The following is a 24266-nucleotide window of genomic DNA, read 5'->3' as shown; positions in this document are numbered from 1 at the left end:
GTTGAAGACAACAGATGCTCAAAGGGTTTGATTCTGCTTATTGGAGCATGACACGGGTTTTTTTTTTTATTTTTATTTTTTTTATGTAGTGCAGTGAAGAGTCAACATGTTCATTGTACACAATGATGCGGTGTCTGATCTGTTCTTCAGAGCCTTTTGTAGTTACCATTGTGCATTCCCCCAAACATTTCCTTATTTTCCTCCTGGAAAAAGCCTTTAATGTTTCATGGACTTTCACGTCTTGATGTTTTGGAAATAAAGCCGCTCGCTCTGTAAAGAGATGGAACGATAGAGTGGCCCTCGGTCCCATAAAGGTCAACCCACTCAGAAGCAGTTTACAAACATGCTTTTTTAGCGTGAGCCCCTGAGTCGGTGTCAGAGCAAGACTGGACATCTGTCTCCTGGTCATCTGTAAGGCTCACAATCCCTCCCACAGACTGTCGGCTTTGGCACACGGTGCTGTAAGACTCCCAGCCACACACAACAGTGGTTTATCTCGCTAGCATAACAAAGCTAACAAAAGGGGATTGAAACCAGTAGGGCACGCTGCAACCTTAACAGCCCTGTGCCATCATAACTCCACTTCAAAATGGAGGCCTTTGTTCTGAGATTTTTTTTTTTTTTTTGGAGAGGACATCATAGCAAAGGTAGCAACACATCCTTTCATCCTCAAACACTCCCACTCACTCAGTCTGCTGCCGCCGCTGCTGTTGGTGGAGGAGATCCTCTGCCCGATAAGGCTTCACAGGAAGGTATTCCTCTGGGACCGTCGTTGAGGGATTTCTACACTTCTTCCATGTGCTGATTAAAGGAACACTTGTAGATAATCCCTTTAAAAAAAATAAGTCTTTGTTGTGGCAGAGGTGGGTGGGGGTAAAAAAAAAAAAAAAAAACAGCCCTCGGATTAGGATTTTGAAATCACCTTGGTACGATCTGCCACTCAAGATAAATATTTAATGACAAGGTGGCTGAAATAGAGCTGTTGCAGACTGCTGGTGAGAAATGGACCTTCTATTTAGAGCCCATACTGTTCCATAAAGACGGGGCATTGGTCGACAGCCCAAGGTTATTAGTGTGGTATGAGAGTAGTATGTATTAGCGGTGCGTCTGTGGGTTGCTGAAGACTTCTCACTCTTTTCTTGCTTCAGTGCTATAAGGAGAGAAATGCACTCAGTCTGTTATTGAGCATTCACTCATGAATGCTTGATGGATTGCATGCATGTGTGAGAAAAGAGCGGCGTCCTGGCAGCACTCTAGTTAATGCCCAACAACGATACTATTAAGGCACACTTCACTTGAATATTTCCACGAGCAAAACAGCTGCATGTATTTTTTGCCCTCTGCTACCTTTGTTTTGCTCCGTTTCATTCCGCGATGCTCCCTGCCCTCTGGGTTCTTGTTTGATGTCTTTCCCGTCATGCAAAATTGATTGCAAAGGCTTGCATCAATGCTCGCTGCAATGAAGTTATCACGACGTAAAGACAGATTTGTCCACATTGATTTTGCTAACCTTACATTTTGACACTTGAGTGAATTGAACCTTTCTGTCTCAGGTTCTGACGCAAAGGCTGTATGAGCATTTGAATTTCACTTTACCGCTCATTTTTACGCTGACCTGGGTTCAACTTTATTCATCCTGTTTACTCATTACATGATAGCCGTGGTGAAAGCAATTACCTTCACCTTTCAAGTACCCCGGTTATGGTCACACTGCAGCTTTTACTCATTTCACCCGAGCTCCCAACTCCCTGTGGCGTCCAATCAGACCAGTGAGTGGCGTGCACTCACATCTTGCCTCTCTGTGCAGGAAATAGGTGGGTAAACACAGCACCGAGTCCTTGAAGCACTTCCCATCCCTGCTATTGGATTACCAGCTGCCTTTCCGGGCCTCATCTGCACAGATGAGTGCCAAGATCAATGGAGCTCTTAGTGCAAAACTAATTCGATCAGGACCGGCTTTGCTACTGCTGATCAGAGATGATTATTTTCTTTCACGTGAAACAAATACGTAATCAAGTCAAGTCCATGTCCGATAGCCCGTATTTTCAACCGCCCCGACTCCCATAGACATCAATTAGGAGGCATTTCATATTCATTATTGAATCATTGTGTTGGCGTGCTGAGAAGAGGTGTGGAGATGGGGCTAGTGAACTGCTGTGTAAAGTGATCCAGCCAGTTGTGCTGACTGTAGCAAGACCAGCAGAGCAACTGGCATCATAAATAAACTAAGAGCATGTTTTTAGAGGGATGAGGTGTCTTCGGCTTTGACGCAGAGCAGAAAGGACGGGTTAAAGGGCGTATGGACCCCCTTGTTCTGGAAAGTGAAAAGCAGACTCTTCAGTGCCCCTTATCCCCCATTAATTATTGTTTGATGTAATAAAGGAGGGGGGATGGAGCATGTTATGAAACATAATTATTCATTGCAGCATTTCCCTTCAATGAGACCAGCCCCCCCCCCCCCTCCTCTTCTTCTTGTTCTTTGTAAGGAAGCTGCCAGGCCTGTCAGTTGAGTACAGCAGGCAAAGATGTCCCCTCAGCTTTTTAAGGAAGGGGACAGAAGGGAGCAGGGTGAAGGGCGCCATTTGCCCCGATGCCCTGATATATGAGGAGAGACAGCAATATATGTTAGGTGCTGCTGAAAGAAGGATAGAAGGTCAAGGCACATTACACTCCAGCCATTTATTGGCTGAGCACGTAGTTTGACCTGGACTGCAAATTCAGTTACACAGCAGCAGCAGCAGCAGCATCTTTTTTTGTTGTTGTTGTTGTTGTTTATATATGTACACACATACATGTGTGTCAATGGTCTACTCATTTTAGATTGACATGCGCGTACACACACAAAGATGAATGCACTACTGTGGTGAATTTACTCTCACTGGCTTTATTTATAGGCTTGCAGATGCAGTGGGAAGCTATTTTAACACGACGCTAGCTTGGAAAACCTGCTTTCCTGGATTTCTCTGAAGCAACCGAGATGGCAGCTGCACTTGAGCTGATCCCGTAAGGTGTGTTTAAACACAAACAAGCATGGGGCTTGTTCACCCGTGTCTGTTTTAGTGTGGACGGATGTAAGCGCTGTGTGGAATGCGGTGCGTGCATTGTTTCCATTCGCAAATGCGTAGATTTTTTCACCTGGTAGTAGTAGAACAAGTTCATACTGTTGGACTTCCTTGGTGGTTCATCAGCTGGTTGTCTGGAAGTGACCCTAGTGTCGAGCTGGCACTTTATAAATCTTTCATAAAGTATTTTCATTCCTGAGCTTATTTTGCTTGAGACCATAACCAAATCACCTCAGGATGTTTGACCCCTTGTAACAGAGTTCTAATGGAATGTAAATTTCCGGTAAATTCTATCTTAATTCCGTTGAAAGAGTTGGAAGCATCTTTTTTTTCTTTTCTTCCATCAATAATGAACTAAAACAAATATTTAAAACTAATCTTAGATGAATAAAATAAACACGATAAAAAGCAAAAGAGCACCTAGTCCGACAATCAACCGGAGCTTTAACACATTGGAGTTTTTGCCTGCTTCGTCTCGTTTTCCTCGTTTGTGCGATCAGACAAGCGAGTGTCTGTTTTTACTAACCTGACGTGGCATTCACTTGCCCTGGGCCATCCTGACGTTGTGGTAAGGGTTACACCTCCGCTATGACTGACTATGCCTGATGTACTTATTTAATTGTGCTAAATATTAAGAAAGCTAATCATAATGGTTTAATTTTCTTCAACTGAAGGAGTGTGTTATTGGAATAGGCAGGCCTAAGTAGTATTTTCATTGTCATTAATGGCCCAGTGACGAGAGGAAAAGAGCTCATTGAGACTGCCATGGTCAAAGCCTAACATTAACATTCCAAGAATATCTGAGGCTTATTCACAGTGCTTCAGCTGCACAGCCCACTCACTTCACCTTTCGGTTTAAAAAGAGCCAGCAGGCCTGGAGTCAGCCGGAGCTGTGTTGTATCAGGGACTGTATGTAATGTACCATTGTTGAAAGAGGCAATGAGTAATCCGGTATTTCGCTGTTGTTAGGTGTTTGGAAAGATGAAAAATAGGCAGCTTGTCTTCGCTGGAGGCACAACACATGATGGGATCAGTTAGAGATCAAATCTCAATTTCACACTTGAAGAAGCAGAGGTAATCTGTAGATCGCTACTGTACCCTGCGCTGTTTTCCCAAGAGCTGATTGTTTTAGGCCCCCGTCGAATAATTGCCTTTTGTTGCTTTATGTGTAGTGTTAAGTGAAGACCCAAGCAGTTGCTTGTGGCCCTGTAGTAAAGCGTGTATGTCTACCTCCTTCAGATGCCTTTAAAATTAACTGTGTGTCTGTAGCCTACCTATATCTGTGTGTGTGTGTGTGTGTGTGTGTGTGTGTGTGTGGCCTGTGTCTTTTTGGCAGCGTGCACTAAAATGCCACTGCTGTAAGAGGCCCAGTCCCAGCCGCTGCATGTTTTATGAGCTGTCCTCAGAGGATATGGGAGCTCTGAGCTCAGATCCTGCTTGTTCCAGCGGTGTTTTCATCACTCCCAGCCACTTCCCCCAGGCTGTTATTTTTTTTCTTTTTTTGTGGGATGAGGGATAGAAAACGCATCCAGACGTAGGCAATATTTATTACCTTGTCTTGTCAACAGCTATAGTTTAAAAAAAAAAAAAAAAAAAAGCTATCTGTACAGAGGTGATTCATATTATTCTCCTCATGCACGTTAACACGGGGTGCCTTCCCCTCTGACTTGGATCACTGGCTGGCGCAACTGTGGCAGCGGGTGTCAAGGCTGAATGCGAAGAATATTCCACCCTCCTTGTCACCACCGCTGCTGTCTGCTTTCTAAAGCACTGAACAAACACATCTCCGCACGGAGAACCTTCACTGTCAGTGTCTATTTGCAGCATCAACTTGTGAGTTATATTTGTAGTTGCAACACTGCCGTGGCATTATCACGGAGGGTGTCAAACACACCCTACAAATCCTTTTTTGTGTTGTGTCCCCCCCCCCCCCCCCCATCTTATGATGAGGCTTTTTGTGTGTCGGTCGGTGTTTGTCGGAGAAATAATTGCCCTTCCTAATTAGTGGTAATACCATCCTGTAATAATGTAGAGGTGGTTTTTGGCTCGGCTCATTATAAGAATGGGAGGGGATCCCCCCCCCCCCCCAGCCATCTGCTCAAGGATGGTGCAGAATTTACTCCACAGCTTATTAATTTAGGTGGGAAAATGTTTTTGCGGACTGACCCTAATGGCTTTGTTTTTAGGAGCTGCTCTTGAAGACATCCTCCAGTGCCCCCGCTGGCCCGTGCTGTCAGTCTGTAAACCTCCGAGCTGTCTCATCTGTCACATCACTCTGTGTGGCATAGTGATTAGAGTAGGATGTAGGGCAGCCGTATGAATACATTTCCTCCTCTCGCACACTTCGTTTAGACTACCAGTCGGAGTCGAACTGATGGATACGTTGGTTCATCTGATAGGCAGATCTGGGAGGAAGAGCGGAGATATTTGATTGTGGAATATCAGCAGAAGTGGCTCATGATTGAGGTTTCAAAGATTAAAATCTCCAGAGTCCTCACACCCGAACAGACAACAAAATAATAAAAAAAAGAAAAAGCTTTCAGTAAATCTTTGTACTACATTAATCCTTTTGAGAAAATGTCATGTAACTCATTTCCCTCTCACCCTGCTTGAGCGCTGTTCCATTTTATAAAGACAAATGTTTGAACATACACATGATAAAGATATTTTTTAACAGCCCTTGAATGAGTCCCACGAGCGTATTTGTGCTTCCTCTGCCCTCATCTTTACCCTTTAGAAAAATTCCCATTAAAACGAATAATTTACCAAAAAATTGAATCCTCCGTGCGTCTCTGGAGGTGAACGACTCTCCCAATCCTTTTGAATCATCCACTTTATTCACATCACTAGAAAGGGGAATCAGATCTACAGGGGAACTCAATTAAGAGCCACATTCATGTTAATGCTGCCACATACCTCACGTTCTCCCCCCTCCTTTTGTCAATGACACGATGGGTGAGGTCCTTTACACTCCTGCTCACCATTACAATTCTCACCAAGTGCCTCATTTAGAGGAGAGGAGGAAAGGTGACAGTGGACAACCTTGGCATTTCCCTCAGGAGCCGTGTCAAAACATGATGCCTCATGAAACCGGCAGAGCTGCTCAAATGGCCTTCAGCTTTGCTCGATCCACACAAAGGTTGAAACTGTGTCTTGAAGCTGCTGGTATTAGGCTGTGAAATGAAGTCCTGCGCTCACATTCGCTGTAGATAATGGACATCTTGGTCTGAGCGGCGTCCCCGTCTTGGCTGTTTGGAAGCTCTGGTGGTTAGCACACAAACAGGAACCAGAGACGGATTTAGCCCTCTTTGAGAGATGGAGTAGAGGCTTAGACCCTGTGGTGCACACAGTCTGATCCGTATGTCTGTTGTGGAAACCTGTAGACTGTTGAACAGGCAGTGTGTTGCTCCCAGATGCTGTTGTAGATTTTGTTTTGGATGGTGATATTTCATGGCTGCACACTGGCATTGCGCTTGACACTGCCTACCGTCGTAGATTCTAATGCTGACGTTGGAAAGCCCCACTCTATCTTTTAGTGAGTGTGGCTTTTACCTCCTAAAGTAACCCTGGGTGCCAGCTAAAAATAGAGCCTTTGTTAGTGCGGCTTTAGGGGGGTGGGGGGGGGGAGGGGATGGAGGGTGGATGATGTGGCTGCTCATCAGTGAATTGAAAACCAAGTGGAGCAAGTGTCTTTGCCCTGCTCGCGTGCGCTAAAACAGAGGGCTGTCGAGAATAAAGCAGGCAGTGATTGCGGCAGGTAAGACTAAGCAGGCGGGGTGCCGAGACCGCCGAGTATCCCTTATGAAGTGGCCTGCTCCTTGCCTCCAGCTGAGCCTTTTCATTGTGCTGTTGTTTCTGAGGGGCTCGGATGGCAGTGTAGATTAGATTGCGCGCAGTAATGTATTGGAGCTGACGAAAACCCGCTGCAGCTCAACAACACCACCACTAGGATCCATGCACTGCTGAGGATCTTGCTGGTTTATTCAGATTAATTTGAGTTGCCCTCATTGTTAATAACTCTGAGTATATTCATGCTTACATTGTTCTCCTCTTATCTGTATTCATGCGAGTATTTCATTCAATCCCTTTGCAAAGCCGGCCCTAAATCCATGCCAATCACATTTTGCTACTTCATAATTCTCCAATTCAATATGCCGTGAATGACTTTTCAGTTTCACTCCCGAAACTGAGTGGATCACTGTGCTGGTGATATTGTCATTAGATTCTATTTTGCATTTAAATGGAGAAATTTCTAGTTTCTCTATTATTTGTTTCATAGAACGTCATCTGAATGGATTCTCTTTTTGCAAATGTATAATCCAAGATAATCAATTACTAAAATTTGGTGGAGAAAAAAAAAGAAATATTCCCATCTATGTCACCCAGTATAGGTACTCCAGCAAAGCATGATAATTTGGATGTTTATCCTAAAGACAGGTTTGATTAGACCTAGAGAGATGAGTGTGGATTTGGGTAAATGTGGGAGGGATTGGAATGAATAAAACATGGCTTTTTCCAAAGCCCCTTCGAGAGAAACGGGGGAAAAAGCTGGGTTTTGTAACAGAAACCTGCTGTGTGGCTATTGTGGGGGATGATGTGTTAATCGAGCCACAAACTGTGTGGTTTTTCAGGCCAGAGGTCTCATTTAAACAGGCGCGGAAAAGAGAAATGTATTTGAGCGGGGGCCCTGCTGGCTGCTAGCCCCTGACTCCATTGCAGTAATGTAAATGGTGGATTAGGTGCCGTTGGCTGGGACCCCCTCAACTCCTCTCTAGCCACTGCCCCCCCCCCACCCCCTTTTCCATTAAGACAGCTGGTATCTTTCAAAGGGTCTTGGCCCAGTGATTGATGTGTAATAGCTCCAAGCCTCACCTGCCCCCTCACAGTGTTATTCATCGGCCGGCCAGCCCTCGCTGCTTTCTACTAAGCACTTTGTTTTCCATGTAGTGGGTGGAGAGCCTTCTCCCCTTGCTTTCTCTCTCTGTCTGTCTGTCTCTCTCTCTCCTCTCAGCCATTAGTGCATTATGACTTTTCATTGCCACAGTGTTACTACCACATACTGACTCATTTCTTTTCACGTACTTTGCTCAGCTTCAAATTGCTCTTTTTATCTGCATCAGACGACGGCTTCTGATGAGCAACAAAGACATTTGCACATCTTGCTAATTGACCAGAGAAAAGTTTTTACGCTATAAACACGAAGAATTTTCCGTTGCTCTGAGGGTTAATAAACACAAATATGTTAACGCAAGCAGTGTAAGAGGAGATGCAGAATTTGGGGACCAGGCATTTGTTCAAAGTGTATCCAGATGCAAACTAATAGCACCTAGATTGTAAAGATACTTATTGAGGTTTATAGCAGCCCACAACATCAAAGGAGAATGGACCAGCCCACCATTTGCAACAGTTCGGAGTCCTCGTTGGTTTCAGTGGAAGAGGCTTATGTTACTGATTAGAGGAGAGAAGAGGTGCTTAGCTCATACACTGATTCTGGCAGCCCCGAGGATTAGAGCCATGCTATCAAATGCTACCGTCATCAGTGTTTTCATGTCGCACACCTCCAAGACATGCTGCTGGATATGGACACATCAGGAGGGGGTGGTGTGTGTGTGTGTGTGTGTGTGGTGGTGGTGGTGGTGGTGGGGAGGGGGGGGTCGGAGTGTATTTTGGCACAGCAGAATCATGCGTGTTTAGAACTCTCTCCTCAGCCACAGCGTTTCGTGAGCTCACTAATGTGTCCCTGTGTGTATAGACTGGCAGCCCGGTGGTCGCCGTGGTAACTCATCATTGGGTGATTAATGGGGGTGTGACGAGGCTGCGGTTTAATCAGGCCCGGTGTTTATGTTGAAGCCGACAACAAGAGCAGCTGCCCTGTCAGTTGGTGTGTGTTCGCGAGATGACAGCGTTCCCTGCTAAGGAGCTTCAAACATACTTCCTCAACACATTTTCTCACAGACTTCCTTTCGCTTTCCCTCTATTCTTCTCATTTCATTCTTTTCCACCTCCCCCAATAAATGGCACATTTCCATGCAGACACGCTGTGTAATCTGCACACTAAACCACTTTTGCTTTACCTGGCTCAAATTCCACCCCCCCTCCTTTTTTTTTTTTTTTTTTTTTTCATTTTTCTTCCACCACCCTACTATCACAACCATGGTAACACGGGTGCTGATTGCCTGATCTTATCCCTGTGAGGGCTGTAATAACTATTCCTTGTTAATTTGTTGCAGCGGGGGTGGAGGGGGCAAACACTGGCAGTGGTAAATGAGAAGCCTCCTTTGTAGTGTCGGGGCAGTGTAGTGCAGACAGCATGCTGCTTCAGCTCAGACCACTTCACTTTTTTATGGAGGATTTCATTATTGGTTGAGAAAGTGGTGGCTGGGCTCTTTGGAGTGAAGCATGATAGCTGAAAATGGCAGTGGGACTGGGCATGGCAAATGACTGGCTCAGCCTCTCTGCTCTCCCTTTTCTTACCCACTGGATTGCTGTGTTCTTCCCTCCAGAGCTGTCACTTCACATTAACACAGTGGTGACTGTGGCAAAGGGCTGGGGTGGGGTGCAGTCCAGTAAACCATAGTGTGTGCGCTCAAACACACACACACTTAGCACGAGTAGAATTGAGCCCAGTGTCATCACAGATGGTCTGCAGAGAAGCTAGCCAGTTAACTCTGTCATTGAGCTTAACGCTGTGCTTTACAGTGGCTTTGCAAACATCACGCAGTGTCTTACGCGGGAAAACCCCTGGACACCTTTTTTGCCTGGAGGACGCATATTGACTGTAAACCTGATCCTCCTTATTCAGTTATGACTTCCCTTCAGCTTTATTGTGTTCAGAAAATTCAAAATGCAGCTTTTCTCGTCTTTTTTTTTTTTTTTTTTTACTGCCTTGCTGAAAGATTGGAAATAATAGCAGCAAGCAAGAAGATTCTGTTCTTTTGATAAAGCTCCTCAGTGCTCTCCAGAGTCTACATGGCTGTGGAGGGGGTGCCAACAATTACTGTGTTACTCATAAGAGTCTGCACAGCTGCCTGTTATCTAAGAACCACTCTTGTATTTCTCACCCAGGATCTCTACCAGAGCATTGTAGAGAACTCAGCTTCTGTAAGGTGGAGTTAATGGTCATTGATGTATTGTAACGCTAATTTTCCTCTTTTTCTTGTCCACAGCTTTTTTGAAACACTGGGGTTGTTGGTGTGGCCAAATTTTCCCTGGATTTGACTGGTAAATTCAGAAGACTGAAGCCCAGGCTCACAGTCTACCTTTCACGGAGGCCCAGCCGTGAGAGGACTGAGGAAGGCACGTGGCGGATCATGACGGCCGACAAAGAGAAGGAGAGGGAGAAAGAGCGGGACAGGGACAGAGATAGGGACAGGGACAAGAGAGAAGCCGGAAAGTCACGCCGGCAAGATGGGGACCGGGGCGACCGTGAGAGCGAGAGCTCCAGGCCCAGACGCAGTTGCACGCTGGAGGGCGGTGCAAAGAACTATGCAGAGAGCGAGCACAGCGAAGATGAGGACAACGATAATGGCAGCACGGGTGGAGGCAGCGGCACAGCGGAGGAGGCTGGCAAGAAGGGCAAGAAGAAGACGCCCAAGAAGAAGTCACGCTACGAGCGCACAGAGAACGGAGAAATCACGTCCTTCATCACTGAAGATGATGTTGTTTACAGACCAGGAGGTAAGTCCTCATCCTGACTAATCTAATTATCAATAGGAAGGCGGCATATTGGCACGGTCGCTAAGTAGAGCACACTCAATCTCCATTCATCAAATTCCCCAGTTGGTTGATCTTAATCCACCTCAATAACCCTTATTTACCTTTTACCCCCCATTGTTCTTACAAATGATGACACCATTTTAACAAAAGTCACACGTGTTATATAATAGAATAAGCTGCTGCGGGATTGCAGACTCTCCAAAGTAGCGAATCTCTAAGAGCAGAAGTAGTCCCTCAGGCTAGAGGCCAATACATCACACAATCAATTCCAAGTTGACCCACTCTGTGCTTTGTCTTGGGCTAAGTCAATAAAGCAAAGTGGTGCTTCACTAGATGATGCGATAGGGACGACAACCACGGTAATGATTTCATCCCAACACCATCCGACTCACTGAAAGAATGCTTTCTCCTCTGAGGCTGAAAAGGTGCTCCAGACATTTGAGCAGCTGTACAGTGTCTTTATTTTGTCAGATGAATAAAGCTTGGAGAAAAAAAAAGAGAAGCAACCTTTTCCTCAGCTGTAAACATGGCCTCTCTTTCACCTACTGTTTGAAAATTGGTTGTACGAGGGGAAGGAATGTCAACTCTCATTGTCTGAAGGAAGCCAGGCTAGCTGGTTTAGTGCGTGTGTGTACAGTCTCCTGCGGCTCAGTGCTATCCCCATTGCACCTAAATTATTGCTGCCATGTCTTTTCATTTATCTAGCAGCCAGCAAAAGGTCAAGTAGTGAAGGGGGGGGGGGTACGTTACTTGGTATTTAATGGGAACATGTAGCAAATTACAGCCAGCGTGTTGGGTAATCTGCTCCAACTCCCCCATACACACACACACACACACCCCTCCACTAACTCTCCTCTTTACTCCTCAGATACCGCAGATGACGACCTCTCCACACTTCTCTTTTCTGTCTAACTGCCTAATCTTGTTGGCTAAATTATCTCTGCACTGGTATCAGCAGAGGTCTTCGCACATGCTGTCACACTGAAACAAAGCCTTGTTGTTGCTCACTCTCTATTTCTGTCTTTCTAATGCGCTGCTGCGGACTCCATTGAAGCCCTTTTTTTTCATGTTTAATAGAGAGAGCACCGGCGCTTTGTCTCAGAATCCAACCATGCGAAGGGTGGAGGGAGGGAGGGAGGGAGGGGGGGGTGGTTAGGAAAGAAACGGAAGCAGTCAGTCACATCAATGAAACATTCAAAAGGCACATAAACAAAGTCAGGCGTCTCAGTGGATTAGCCCTGCCGAATATTTATATTTCCACATCCGAGCGAACAGCAGAGCCGGTGTCTGGTTGATGGGGAATATTTATGTTTCCTGTCTTCTCCTTCAATTAGTTTGACAGGTCTGGAGCTGCTGGAGTGTCACAACCTGCTTCCACCTCCAAGACTGGAGTTGTTAGATTGTTTTAGATCAGGAATGAGCTGCGAGGATTTGGTAGTGGGGGCCCCAATGTCGGTACACTAGCTTGCAATTTACCTCCTATTGTCAACACGGACGATCCTCCACCTCAGTAACTGACCTGCCGTCTCCCCCACTTATTGTTCAGTGATAAGCCGTGTGTGCGTGCGTGTGAGTGTGTGCATGTGTGTGCGTGCAGTGCGTGTTTCCCTCCTCCTGCTTGGTCATTGGTAGCAGCCTTCTTGCAATCAGATTTGATGTGTGCAGCTTAGGCAGGCACAAAGCCTGCAATGGATTATGCTTTACTAAATGTTAAATCCCTTTATAGCCGTCTAGTGACACACAATATGTAAAACTGACCACCCTGGGTGAGGGATTTGCTGAGCCCCAGACATGGGGAGAGGGAAAGATGACTGTGATGGAGAGCAGTAGAGAAACCGTGAACTGAAATTGTGTTTGATTGCTTCTGTCACAGGGGGCTTTACAAACATGCGGTTCTGTGTCATCACATAAGAAATAGCAGGTGAGCGAGCAACTGAAACCTTCTGCACGCTGCCAACTTCCAGCCACCCTCCAGTTTCTCTGCTTAGCCTTTGTATCCCTTCGAGATGGGTTTGGGAGGCTTAGAGCTCATCGATCGGCTGGAGAAGGGTGGAAGAAGAAGTGCAATCAGCCAGTAGGTAGGCCTGCAGCTAATTCTAGCTTTGCTGCTGTTTAAAAGGGATGGAGTGTGTAGTGACGGTGGCCGGGGGACTGTGTCCCGGGCCGTTTATTTGGTTGGCTGCTGGAGTGAACAGACTGATGCAGTGCAAGCAGACATGCCAAATCGATCTGTGCCCTGTGGCTGAGCTCTCTCCACTTCCTCAGGCTCGGTCAGACACCTCCAGAGCCTGTTCTCTTCACTCGTCCACCCCACCACCACCTCAGATTATAGATCTTCCCTCTAGAGATTATACACACTGCCATGGGGAGGATCAATAGGAGATACCCTAGATGCATAAACTCTCGTGAACACACACTATGCTGATAACCAGTACTCATGCACATCACATTCACAAGTTTATGGTAACACCTATACATGCACACTGACACATCCTGCATACAAAGCGTGTTTCTAAAAGTCCTTATCTATGACAGGCACACACACACACACACACACACACACAAGCTTTGTGTCATACACACTTGGTTCTATCCACATTGCTCATCTCTTCTCTCGACTGCAGCAGAACTCTGCTTGTCGCTGCAGGTGGCAGGCTGCCATAGCATGCCTCCTTCCTTCCTAACTGACTGAATGGCTGACTGGTCTGTTTAAAATGGAGAGAGCTAATGGAAGCCCCCCCTTTCTGCCCTTCTACCTTGGTACATGTCACACAACATGGCTGCCACAGTTTCAGTGGGCGGGCTGTGGCAACTGAGTTGATTTAATTTAGTAATTTCCCTTGGAGAGTGACAGAATAGTGTGGCAAGAGCAGTGAAATAAAAGAGATTGCAGGCTTGCCTGAGAAAAACACCTTGTGTGTACGAGTGTTGGGGGGGGGGGGGGTTGTATATGTGGACAGCTGGCGGTCTTTGCCACAGTCACCACAGAACCCAGGGGAATGTGTGTGTCACTGTGCGTGTCATGGGCACACACAGTAAGTTAGTCTGCTATAACCAGCCCTTCTTCAAAATAGGCACCAACTGTTTTTTTAAAAAAGAAAAAAAAAACCTGCAAGGATTTTCTTTCTCAAACATACCAGCTGAAATTCTCTTCATTGTGGAAGCGATAGATGTGGAAATGTGTTGTCACCACTAATAATAACAGAGTATCTGTTTGAGCGTGCGTTGTGTCACTCAGTTAAATATCTTGACGACACACATTGAACTTAATAACACAAGGGAATTTTCCCAACCATAAAATATAATTCAGGATCGTGTTAAATCCTCTCATTTAGAGTCAAGTTCATGACCTGAACTTCATTCAGTACCTTTTGAATCATGTTGTTAGTTGATTAAATCTAAGATGAATAACTTGCCCTGAACAAAGTTGCTCCTTTAATAGATTCTACTTGATTGATTTCCTATGTCATACGAACATGAATTCTGCTGTCAGGATGAATCCTCTTGAGAAGTCAATACCATGGGATTCAGTGAGATGAATATTTAAAAAAATATATATATTATTCTTACTCCAGAACCAGGACGATGTAGGCTAGCACAGCACATCACCTTTGCTACAGTGTGTTGTTGGTCAGTTAGCAGTTTCAAGCTAACACGCGGGGCAGGCCCTTGGAGTCGTCTCCTGTTGAAACATAACAGTGTGAATCTGTAGCCTGTCGCTAACCACACAGATCTATTTTTAAAAAAGGCCTCTCTGCTCTCCCATCTCTCCCCACGCTAGAGACTCTGGGAAAAGGGCTTTTTAGTGAAATTCAACCACCTGCCGACTGCTAAATGAGAAAGCGTGGGTTAGCCGTGAGGGAGGGGGTGGGGAGCAAAAGAGCCTCTGTTCTCCCTTAGGAGCTCAGTCAGCTGTAGGCCTGCCCCATTGCAGAGAGCTGATAGTATCGCTTGCCAGGTATTTCCCACTGCTGTTCCAGGGAGGAGAAGGGAGAGAGGAAGGAGAGTTGAGGAAGAATCAAGTGTCCGTGTGCTTCCAGGCCTCGACTGCCAGTTACACCGCCCCACTGGGACCAGCCCAGCAAGAAATGGCACTAGAGTTTGGAGTTTGTAAACGCACCTCTGTATTTCTGCGTGTCATGCAGGTTAAAACTGCCCTTTTCACACACACACACACACACACACACACAAACTGAGACTTTCTGAAACCACCTCCAGAGTGTGTAAACCCCCAAAACCCCCTCAGTGTGTTTGGGGTAAATGGAGGTTTTGATAAATGACGGCCCTGAGGTTGGCAGTGGGAGTCGGCCTGTGTGGCTGGAAATTGAAAACAACCTTACGATGCCTCCAAGTTGCACAGTGACGATGGTTTATTTTACACAGAGCCGCTGGCATTAACCAGGGTTCATGGTGATAACGTGATTGTCAGGTGGTTTTATGAGCAGTGAGCAGCTGCTTTGTCACGAAAGCTGACTAACCAACACTGTCTGCTATCAAAACAGACAGAAAAATGTGTAAATGAGGCAAAAACTATATTGTGTAATTTTGCAGCTGGAGATTGAATGATGGCTCATTGTCCTCGCCACCTCGGTTGTCTGTGGCACCAAAGATGACGAGTTCCTGTCGTCTCTTCAACGGTGATCACTCATTTGAAATGCCAATACAGCGGATTTATCGTCGTCGTCCTGTGTTTGTGTGGATTTTGTGGACATAAAACAGCAAGTGATGCTTTCTGCAGAGCTAAGTGGGCGCAGGTGATTAGTACTCTGGACTTTGTGAAGCCTTTTCTAGCAAGTGAGCTAATTATCCGCGGTACAAAGTTAGCATGTTCTGGCTTGTAGCTGTAATGTCTGAAACAACTCGTGTGTTGTGCCAGGAGGAATCCTCGCTGTGGTTGGCTTGGCTGCGGCCGCCACTCCTGTCTAGGATGGGGTTACTGGGTGGTGGAGATGGCGCTTTCAGTAAAAAAAATATTGAATGAGGGAGTTTGAGAGGAGCTGAACGAGTTAAATCTCCACCCGCTGGTGCTGCAGTGAGCAGCCTTCTCAGAAAAGTGACTTAATTAGCTTGGCTCTTTTACTCCTTCCCAGATATTTGTAGTTTTGTTTTTAAAAACTAGGCAGCTTGGGGTAGACAGAAGCCTTGGTCATCATCTGTGGCTCTGGTCTGTGGTGGGTCAGTAATAACGCCAGTGTCCCTCTTCCTCTGCTGCTCTTTGTCGTTCTTGGCCCACTAGTCCCCTCACACCCCTGCGGTTCCATTATTGCATTCCTTGTGCTATTTAATTTTGGGATCAGTGCACTCAAGGGGGGTAGGTCTGCTCAAGCCTTGCACTGCTCGCCTGTGTGCAAGTGTGTGTTGCCCTGTGTGTGCGTTCATGAATGTGTTAGCTGTCAGTTTGAGCCAAGTGCTGCTTTTAACAATGCAGGTGCATCCTGCCCCACGGCTCGCTCACCACCTGCAAATATGACTCTTAACAAACGCTCCTCTTGATTTAATAAACATGTCTTGTATAAATATGTTCATATCCAAGCTGTGTTTTGCTGATCTCATTCCATAATCCCCCCCCCACACACACACACACACACACCTCTCTGAACTGCTGTTTACAAAACACTGGCATATACGACTATGTTCACAATGTGATTTCTCCTTTGTTGCCAGCTCGCAAAAAGAAACCCAAGCCGATATTATCTAAGAACCCCGCACCCTCCCCTCCCCCCCTCCCGGAATGTTGCAGCAAATTAAACAGCATCTTATTTGCCTGCTACAGAGAGACGAGGACACGGCTCTTTTGCTGAGGCTAGGTGTGGTTTAGATTAGACATGCTTGGCAGCCATAGTAGAATGGCTGGCTGAACAATGAGGAAATTGCAGTGTGGATATGTGAGTGAGTGAGTGTGTGTGTGTGTGTGTGTGTGTGTGTGTGTGTGTGTGTGTGTGTGTGTGTGTGTGTGTCGCGAGGTAACACCAATGAATATTCTGTCGCCAGACCGCAGCAGTGACAGTGTAATTGGAGAAATGATGACCGTCAGGATCAGGTTTCAGCGAAGTGCTCGGGTCTGAGGAGCTTCATGATTATCTGCCTGTGTCAAAGGTATTGAACTCTCTCTCTCTCTCCCGCTCTGTGTCTGTTTGAGTGGCACGGCCATCAGGGTGGGGGCAGGCAAGAGAAGTTAAACTTACGGCTGCCCAGGGACAGAAAGCACTTAGCTACAGAGGCCCTGCTGTGGTTCTCCCTCCTACAGCGAAGGCCACATCCACCAAACCAGAATACACTTCATCCCTGCCCATCCCCCCACATAGACCCCCGCTATGGCTAAACCCTTTTTCGTCCCTCCCTTTTCCCACTACTCCACTTGAGTGAGGAGACCCACTTCCAAATGCGGCGACGCTCAAACAGCCGAGTGTGAGGCATTAACTTGGTTTTAACTTTGACATTCATTGAGATTCGTGTTGGAGTCGCACTCGGAGAGAAATGCCCTTGAGGTAGCAGAATTCGAGCGCCCAGGATGAATTCAAAATGTGCTTTTTGACGTTCGAAGAATAGACTCACATGCTGTCTGTGAATGATTAAACTAGATCCCTGTCCTTTTTTTCTTCACCGCCAATCCTTTTCACTCTCGCTGTTCTTAATGCCTGTTGATGTGCTGGGAGGTGACGAGGAGGAGATCTGGCCTCTCTAAATGAATGTGCCAGCGAGGTGAAGGGACACTAAACCCTAATTCCCTCGATTTGACTCCTCCATAACATGTCATCTCATTCAGATTATTCTCTTTTGTTCTCGGCCCTCCCCTCGCTCACTCCCTCCCTCCACTCACTCCTCCCTCCTCCTCTATTTGCTGCTGTGTCTCTCTAAACACACACACACACACACACTCTCTGTGTCGCTCACAGATCACACAATAGCACTGATGGATATTTTCATTCATGTTATCTTGTAAATGACTTCCAGGGATGGTGTAGAGGAGGGAGAGACAGTGGGAGAGGGGGAAAGTGAGAGAGGAGGGCAGTACTGAGAGAGAGATATAATGCGTCACTCAGCGCCAGCAAGGGCGATACCCGCCCACCCCCACCCCCACCCCCCCCCCCCACCCCGAACAGCTCATTCAGTCCACAGCAGATAACAAGCCCACCCTGGGGTGACACACACACACACACACACACACACACACACACACACACACTCACACACACTCTCTCTCAAAAAAAAAACACAAAGCCCATGATGTCACACTCATACACACACACACACCAACCCCTCTACAAATGGTATCTTGGGTGTCAGAGCCATTTAGTATCTCCGCCAACCTTCTTTTGCTTTGCAAGCGGTAAGATAAACCGCAGCCAGATCAATAACTGTGTTGACACAAACAAATAAATAACAGATGATGACACCGTCAGTCACCGGGAATAGCTAGCCACACATCTTTTTCTTTTTTTCTCTTTTTTTTACACACACACTCTCACTCTCTCTCCGTATTGTCAGTGTACCTACAGTGATTTTTTTTTATATCAGAGCTGCTAGATTGAGAGCAGCCAGGGTGAGGTTGGCGAAAGCAGCCCCGGGTTCGGTCCGATTGTGAGTTACATCGCCTTCATCAGAACGGAGTGTCAACCTTCATTATGTTTGATCTGTTTGTCTTGTTGTTGTTGTTTTTTTTTTAACATCAATTAATGTCAGTGGCTTTCCATCGATTTTCTTCTTTCTTTCTGTTGAGCCAGCAAGAACTCTCGTTCACAGTTTATCAGATAAATGTTTCCATCGGTTTGATCACACCACAAAGGTGAAAGAGAGACTGATGCTAATTTCGTCTGCTTAAATCTTTTTTTTTTTTTTTTTTTTTTTTTTACATCTGTAAGTTGGTTCCCACCATGCCAGTAGCAGAGGAGTAACCATTTGCCCCACCCAACCACCCACCCACTCCTCCTTTTCTTCTCCGCAGAAGTGGCCGAGTGTTTTTTTGTCCACTGCAGCGTGAATGTTTTTGTTAAGGAGATGGGAGTTCATGACCTGGCCATACCACCAGTCACATTCGATTTAACAGCACAGCCGGACCCCCGGCCACCTCCTCACACACATGGCGAGAGGGCTGCTTTTAACACTTGTGAGCGTTATGTCATTTGGCAGCATTTTAAAACATGAATGAGAAGGATGGAGCAAGAATATGTGGTGCAGTGACAAAACTTGTATTTTGTTGGTGCAGGTTATGTTGATGGCTAGGGGGATGTGGGGGTGAGGGGATGGGGGCTGGGGGGTTAAAGCCAGTATTGCTCACTGGTGTATTAATGGAGTGGAACAATAACATAATTCCCCTTGGGCGTAATGTTTGCTTTGGAAAGGCAACCTTGTAGCACTCCAAAAGTCCTTAATCCTATTACTTGCATTCCAATTGAATTTGACTCAAGGAGAAAAATCTCTTTTCAGCAGAGGTAACAGCACACAAAATAATTTATTATTGAGTCTGGCTGCATAAAAACATAAATGCCTTGGGAAATGTGAACATCTTCTCTCTAACTCCCTTCTTTTTTTCTTTTTTCTTTTTTTTCTCCGTTTCCTTTTCTCTCCCTTGCAGATTGTGTGTACATTGAGAGTCGCCGGCCCAACACTCCCTACTTCATTTGTAGCATTCAGGATTTCAAGCTGGTGAGTTGTTGTTCGCCTCCTATGTGTCCTGTTTGTCCTCGCGCTGAAGCTCCAGGGGTGGGGGTTGAAGCTCACACCGATTACTCTGTCCTGAGCTGGAAAACAAATCGCTGTTATTCTGAGGAAAGATGCTAGAGAAAATGACTGGGACATTATAATTAACAGCTGCAGATTTGTATGTTTCTGTTGGATCTTTAAAGCGAGATTAGGATTAAATGCAACTATAAGTAAATATCCTTTTTAAAGGGTCACAGGAAAAATTGGAAAAAAAAATCCTTTTGAGAATTGGGCTTGAATATTAACCAAGGTAGCGATCCAGTGGCAGCGTAATGATGCTTGAAATAGAAATAAAGATGTTTGTTGATGCACTTAATTGATTTAATGAAGGAGACCCTCAACAGTTTTCAGCAGATTTTCTCCACAGCCCGATGTGGCCAAATTGCCTCTTTTCCTGAATCAAGACGTAGAAGTAGTTTTTAATTTGCTGGTGAGAATGGCTGATTCATCAGGCTCCGTCAGTCTGGAGGCTCCCTAAAAATCACAGACACAAAATGTATCACAAACACTCTCACTCACACACACACACACACACACACACACACACACACACAAAATTGATTTTCTCACTTTGCCTTTTTTGTGTTTGTAAAGTGGAAGTCACACAAAATAAATATATATCATATAAAAGCTGTGTTACCTAACTTTTTGTTTACTCATTCAGTAATAATGGTTGCCTTCGTGTGTGTGTGTGTGTATGTGGGCGAGCAAGCGGGTTGTCAGAGGTGAATGCACCCAAACAGGGGTTCCTATTGGCTCAGGATATTTGCAGGTCAGGGTTCACTAAATGCAAACTTATCAGGGGAAGCCTGAAATGAATAATGCAACTGGAAGTGATTGTAATTGGTCTTTTGTATGGTTTCCATCTGCCATGAAGAGAAAACAGAGCGTTTTAGTGCCGGTTTGTGGTGAAGTGACTGCTGTTTATTGGGCACAGTCGACTGGAATATATAATCAATGGGTGTGTGTGTTGCTAAAGGAAGCAGCATTCAAGCCTACTGGATGGAGCTTTGACTATCTTTTAACGCAGTGGTGGTCTAAGCAGAGCACAGGAGGCTCGGTCAGGGGCAGCCAGGCCTCAGGGGGCCCGTAGTAATGGCTGCCAATAGGCAGGGTGATGATGGGAGGTCAGCATAGAGGCCACACACCCCACCCTTGGAAAATGTGGAATTATGTATGTGTGTGTGTGTGTGTGTGTGTGTGTGTGTGTGTGTGTATATATATATATATATAAGTGCCAACATACTTAACTTAAATGCACACACACACACACATACATACATATATTTATACTGTATATGTGTTTGTGTTTAAGTTAAGTATGTTGGCACTTAAGCACCACGTGTGAATACTTTAGGGTGTGAAGGGCACTTGCGAGTAGACGGGGCTTTAAGGTGAGCTGCAGGCCTCACACAAGGGAGGACAGCCAGGTCCCACAACAGCAGGACTTTAATCGGATTGCTGCGGAGAGTGCTGAGGACGGCAGGAACCCCTCCTCATGCACACACTTACGCAAAAACACACTCCCACATACAACAACCCACACACCTGCACCTTGATTAAGAGTGACAGAGGAGGGCTGGGGTAGACGGAGGTAATTGTCCAGGGAGTGAGAGAGGACCAGCTCCTTTAACTGACCTCTCTCTCTCTCTCTCTCGCTTATACATTTTCTCTCTTTCTCTCGCTCTCTCTCTCCCCCACCCCCATCCACCTGTAATTAATGAACAGCCATCTGCATGCTTGTATGTGTTTGAGCAGACTGTACCCTTGTCCTCCTGTGTTAAAACAACAAGCCCCCCTGGCTCTCAAACAAGTGTGTTTTTCAATGAGCTGACTTTGTCGCCAGGCTAGATTGGCACCACGCTGGCTACACTATAAACCCACCGTCTCTGTTTGCTTGACTGAACAAAATCCTCCTGCAGGATAACATCAGATGATAGAAGATGGGGCTTGTAATTGCACATGCTGGTCTAAAGTATCAGCTCGCTAGCAAACCTCAAATCTACCCCGTCACCCTACACTCAAATCTAGGGCACACAATCTAGCCTCTGGGAGAGCAAAAATCTTCTTCCACTTATTGTGCTCTTTTGTCCAACTTAATGGTCACAGTAATCTCATTTCCTTCTCTCACCACAATATATTGAAAAGGAGGCTATTTGGGATCCATGTAAGTGAGCCACACATTAGACATCTACTCATTCTCTTTGCTATCCTCTCATCCCCCTGTCTCTCTCTCTCTCTCTCTCTCTCTCTCAGACCCCCACTTTTTCTTGCTGCACGAATTATCGATCACATCCCCCCGCTGTGTGGGGGATCAGGGCTTTGGAGGCGCAGCAGAGGGGGAGGAAATTTTATTGGTCCTGAAGCAAACAACCTCATCAATATTGCCCTGCTCACACCCTTCTCCTCTTCCTCATCTTTCTCTCCTCCCTCAGTCTTTAGGCTGTAACAGTCTCACTCGTGTACTTTATCTAATGACCTGTGAATCCAATTAGTGGTCTGTAGGAATCCTGAATGCAGCCATCAATCTTTCCTACGTGGGGAAGGATTGAAGCCCACCTCTCCATCGCTACATCTTTCTCTCTGTATGAAGACTCGTCCTGTTACATGTCTGTGTGTGTCCTGGTGGCATCTGTTCTCACACACACACACACACACACACACACACACACACACACACACAAAAACAATAACGCATGCAAAAATCATTTGGGTCATTCTGGACCTGGAGGACAATCCGTTTTCCCCCGGTTTGTTTGCTCAACAGTGGCAGCTGCAGTGCTCACTGTAACCTCTGTGACATATTGATCCAGCTGTATAGAATTAAGTCTCCTGCTCCTCCTAAAATGTCTGCCTAGATACAAAGGTGGCCATTTTAACGGTTAGTGGTATTCAATAAAATTGGGAGGGGAAGCAGGAAATCAAAATGCCAGTCTTCTTTTATTCCCCGTCCATGTAAAGATTATTTTAATGACAAATTGTTCCATTTTCTGAAACCATTACAAGAGGAAAATTTGAGGCGATGTCACCTCAAGCAAAAATGTTATCGTAATACAGTCAAACACGACCGGAATGATTTTAGAAACCTGTGAAGAAGCCTCACACACAAATCAGCATATGAGACACTCAGGACGTAGGAGTGACGTATTTCTGGGGGGAAATCTGATTCCCTCTCACTGATCGGGGAGGTCAATTAAGGGCCAAACATCCTCAAGTGTGTTGTCCCAAAAGACCTCGTTTCAGTTTACAGCTGCCATGACCTTGTAATGTGTTTACAATCTATATTTGATGAGCGTAATGCAGCGAGCCCTGCTAACTGTCGACGTGTGTGTGTGTGTGTGTGTGTGTGTGTGTGTGTGTGTGTGTGTGTGTGTGTGTGTGTGTGTGTGTGTGTACATATCCAAATATGTCATGTTGATTCTCTGGACATGTTATTTATATTGTATGATCTGTATTTGTTCAGTGTAGTGCTACGTATGCTATGCACACACACTCACACCTACACGAGTGGCCTGAGTGTGTGTGTGTGTGTGTGTGTGTGTGTGTGTGAAGAAAGGCGAAGACAATAAGATGATGGCCCTCAGAACAATCTGTAGCCGAATCTATCCACTGACCCTGGTTTCAACAAGCCATCCCTCTTTCTTACCTCAATTGTCTCCTCTGTCTCCATTTCTCTCTCTCTCTGTCTCTCCCCCTCTCCCTCATCTGTCTGTTTCTACACCTCATTCCCCCCTCATCCCTACTCCTCTTTATCTGCTGTCACTCACCCCTCTTCCCATTCCGTGTTCTAGTCATTGTGTCCGTGTCCTCGACGCTCATTGACCCCCTACCCCTTTCTCTGCTTGTATCTAACCTCATTTGCTGTTATTGGCCCAGTCAGCTGTGTTCCGTCGCCCCTCCCTGCCTTCCCCACATCCTCTTCTGTCCGTCCCCCCCCCACCCCCCAGCATCCTTGTCTCCCTCCCTCTTTTGCTAATGGAGTGATTGCAGCATTTCTCCCTCGGGGAATGGGGGATTGAGGAGCCCAGTATGCCAACACACACCCACACACAGCCTCTTTGACTGTTAGACACACACACACGCACATCTCTACTCTTGGATCTCTCTGCTTATGGACATTTAATTAGATGCCATGTACAATGCAATTATCTTGCCAGGAGTCCAGCTCATATGTTGTAGCCCTGATAAGCTTAAAAGGATGAGATTTTCTCTGTCATCCAGTTTAACCAGTAATGCCGGTGTTTGTGTACTGGATTCATAGCTCTTCATTTTGTGCGCTACATTTTGCCGTCAGTTTAAAAAAAACACACAAAAAAACGCAGTATAAGGTCGTCGTCATGTCAGGGTTGAGCTGGCTCTGTTTGTGCTATGTAACATAATGCTACATTTAAATGCGTGTCCGGTGAAAACACACAGACGGAGCATGTTTGTCCTGGACACCGTCCACATGCATGCTGAACATGTGTGTGCTATTTGAGCTTATTGATGCGTATCAATCTCATTGATTAGAGGTTTTAGAGCTAAAGTGCATCTGGAAAGTATCTTTAAAACTCGTATACATCAGTTTGCATCAATTTGCGCTTGTTCACATGACCTGGTGATACCTGATCACTAACAAGGCTCACTGCTTGGATGTTTTTTTTAAAATAATGCGTTGTCCTAGAGTATAACTCTGCAACTGCAATCTCCTCCTCCTTTGTTTTTATATAGTATTATCGTAACCCTCAATGTTCAGAATATGGTTTTCTGTCAGAGTATATCATTGCAACACTGTATAATATAGCA

The 24266-nt window shown here is 45.8% G+C and overlaps 1 protein-coding gene across 3 annotated transcripts in view; it reads left to right on the top strand.

The window, feature by feature from the left end:
* rerea (arginine-glutamic acid dipeptide (RE) repeats a) overlaps positions 1-24266 on the top strand; it is an 88595-nt gene that overhangs the window by 7115 nt on the left and 57214 nt on the right. For 2 of the 3 annotated variants that reach the window (XM_086214584.1, XM_086214583.1), the window contains exons 2-3: positions 10229-10739; positions 19354-19424. In XM_086214584.1, coding sequence (XP_086070710.1) covers positions 10373-10739; positions 19354-19424 — 438 coding nt within the window. In that variant the 5' untranslated portion in view covers positions 10229-10372. Of the gene's footprint in view, positions 1-10228; positions 10740-16769; positions 16875-19353; positions 19425-24266 lie in introns of those variants that run through there. The other variant, XM_086214585.1, reaches the window with a different exon arrangement.

Source organism: Aulostomus chinensis, chromosome 9 (assembly GCF_037954235.1).
Source record: "Aulostomus chinensis isolate RoL2024-O1b breed Wild chromosome 9, RoL_Achi_v1.0, whole genome shotgun sequence".
Classification (NCBI taxonomy): domain Eukaryota; kingdom Metazoa; phylum Chordata; class Actinopteri; order Syngnathiformes; family Aulostomidae; genus Aulostomus; species Aulostomus chinensis.
The sequence above is the reverse complement of the archived record's forward strand: the minus strand, read 5'-3'. Positions and strand labels throughout refer to the sequence as shown.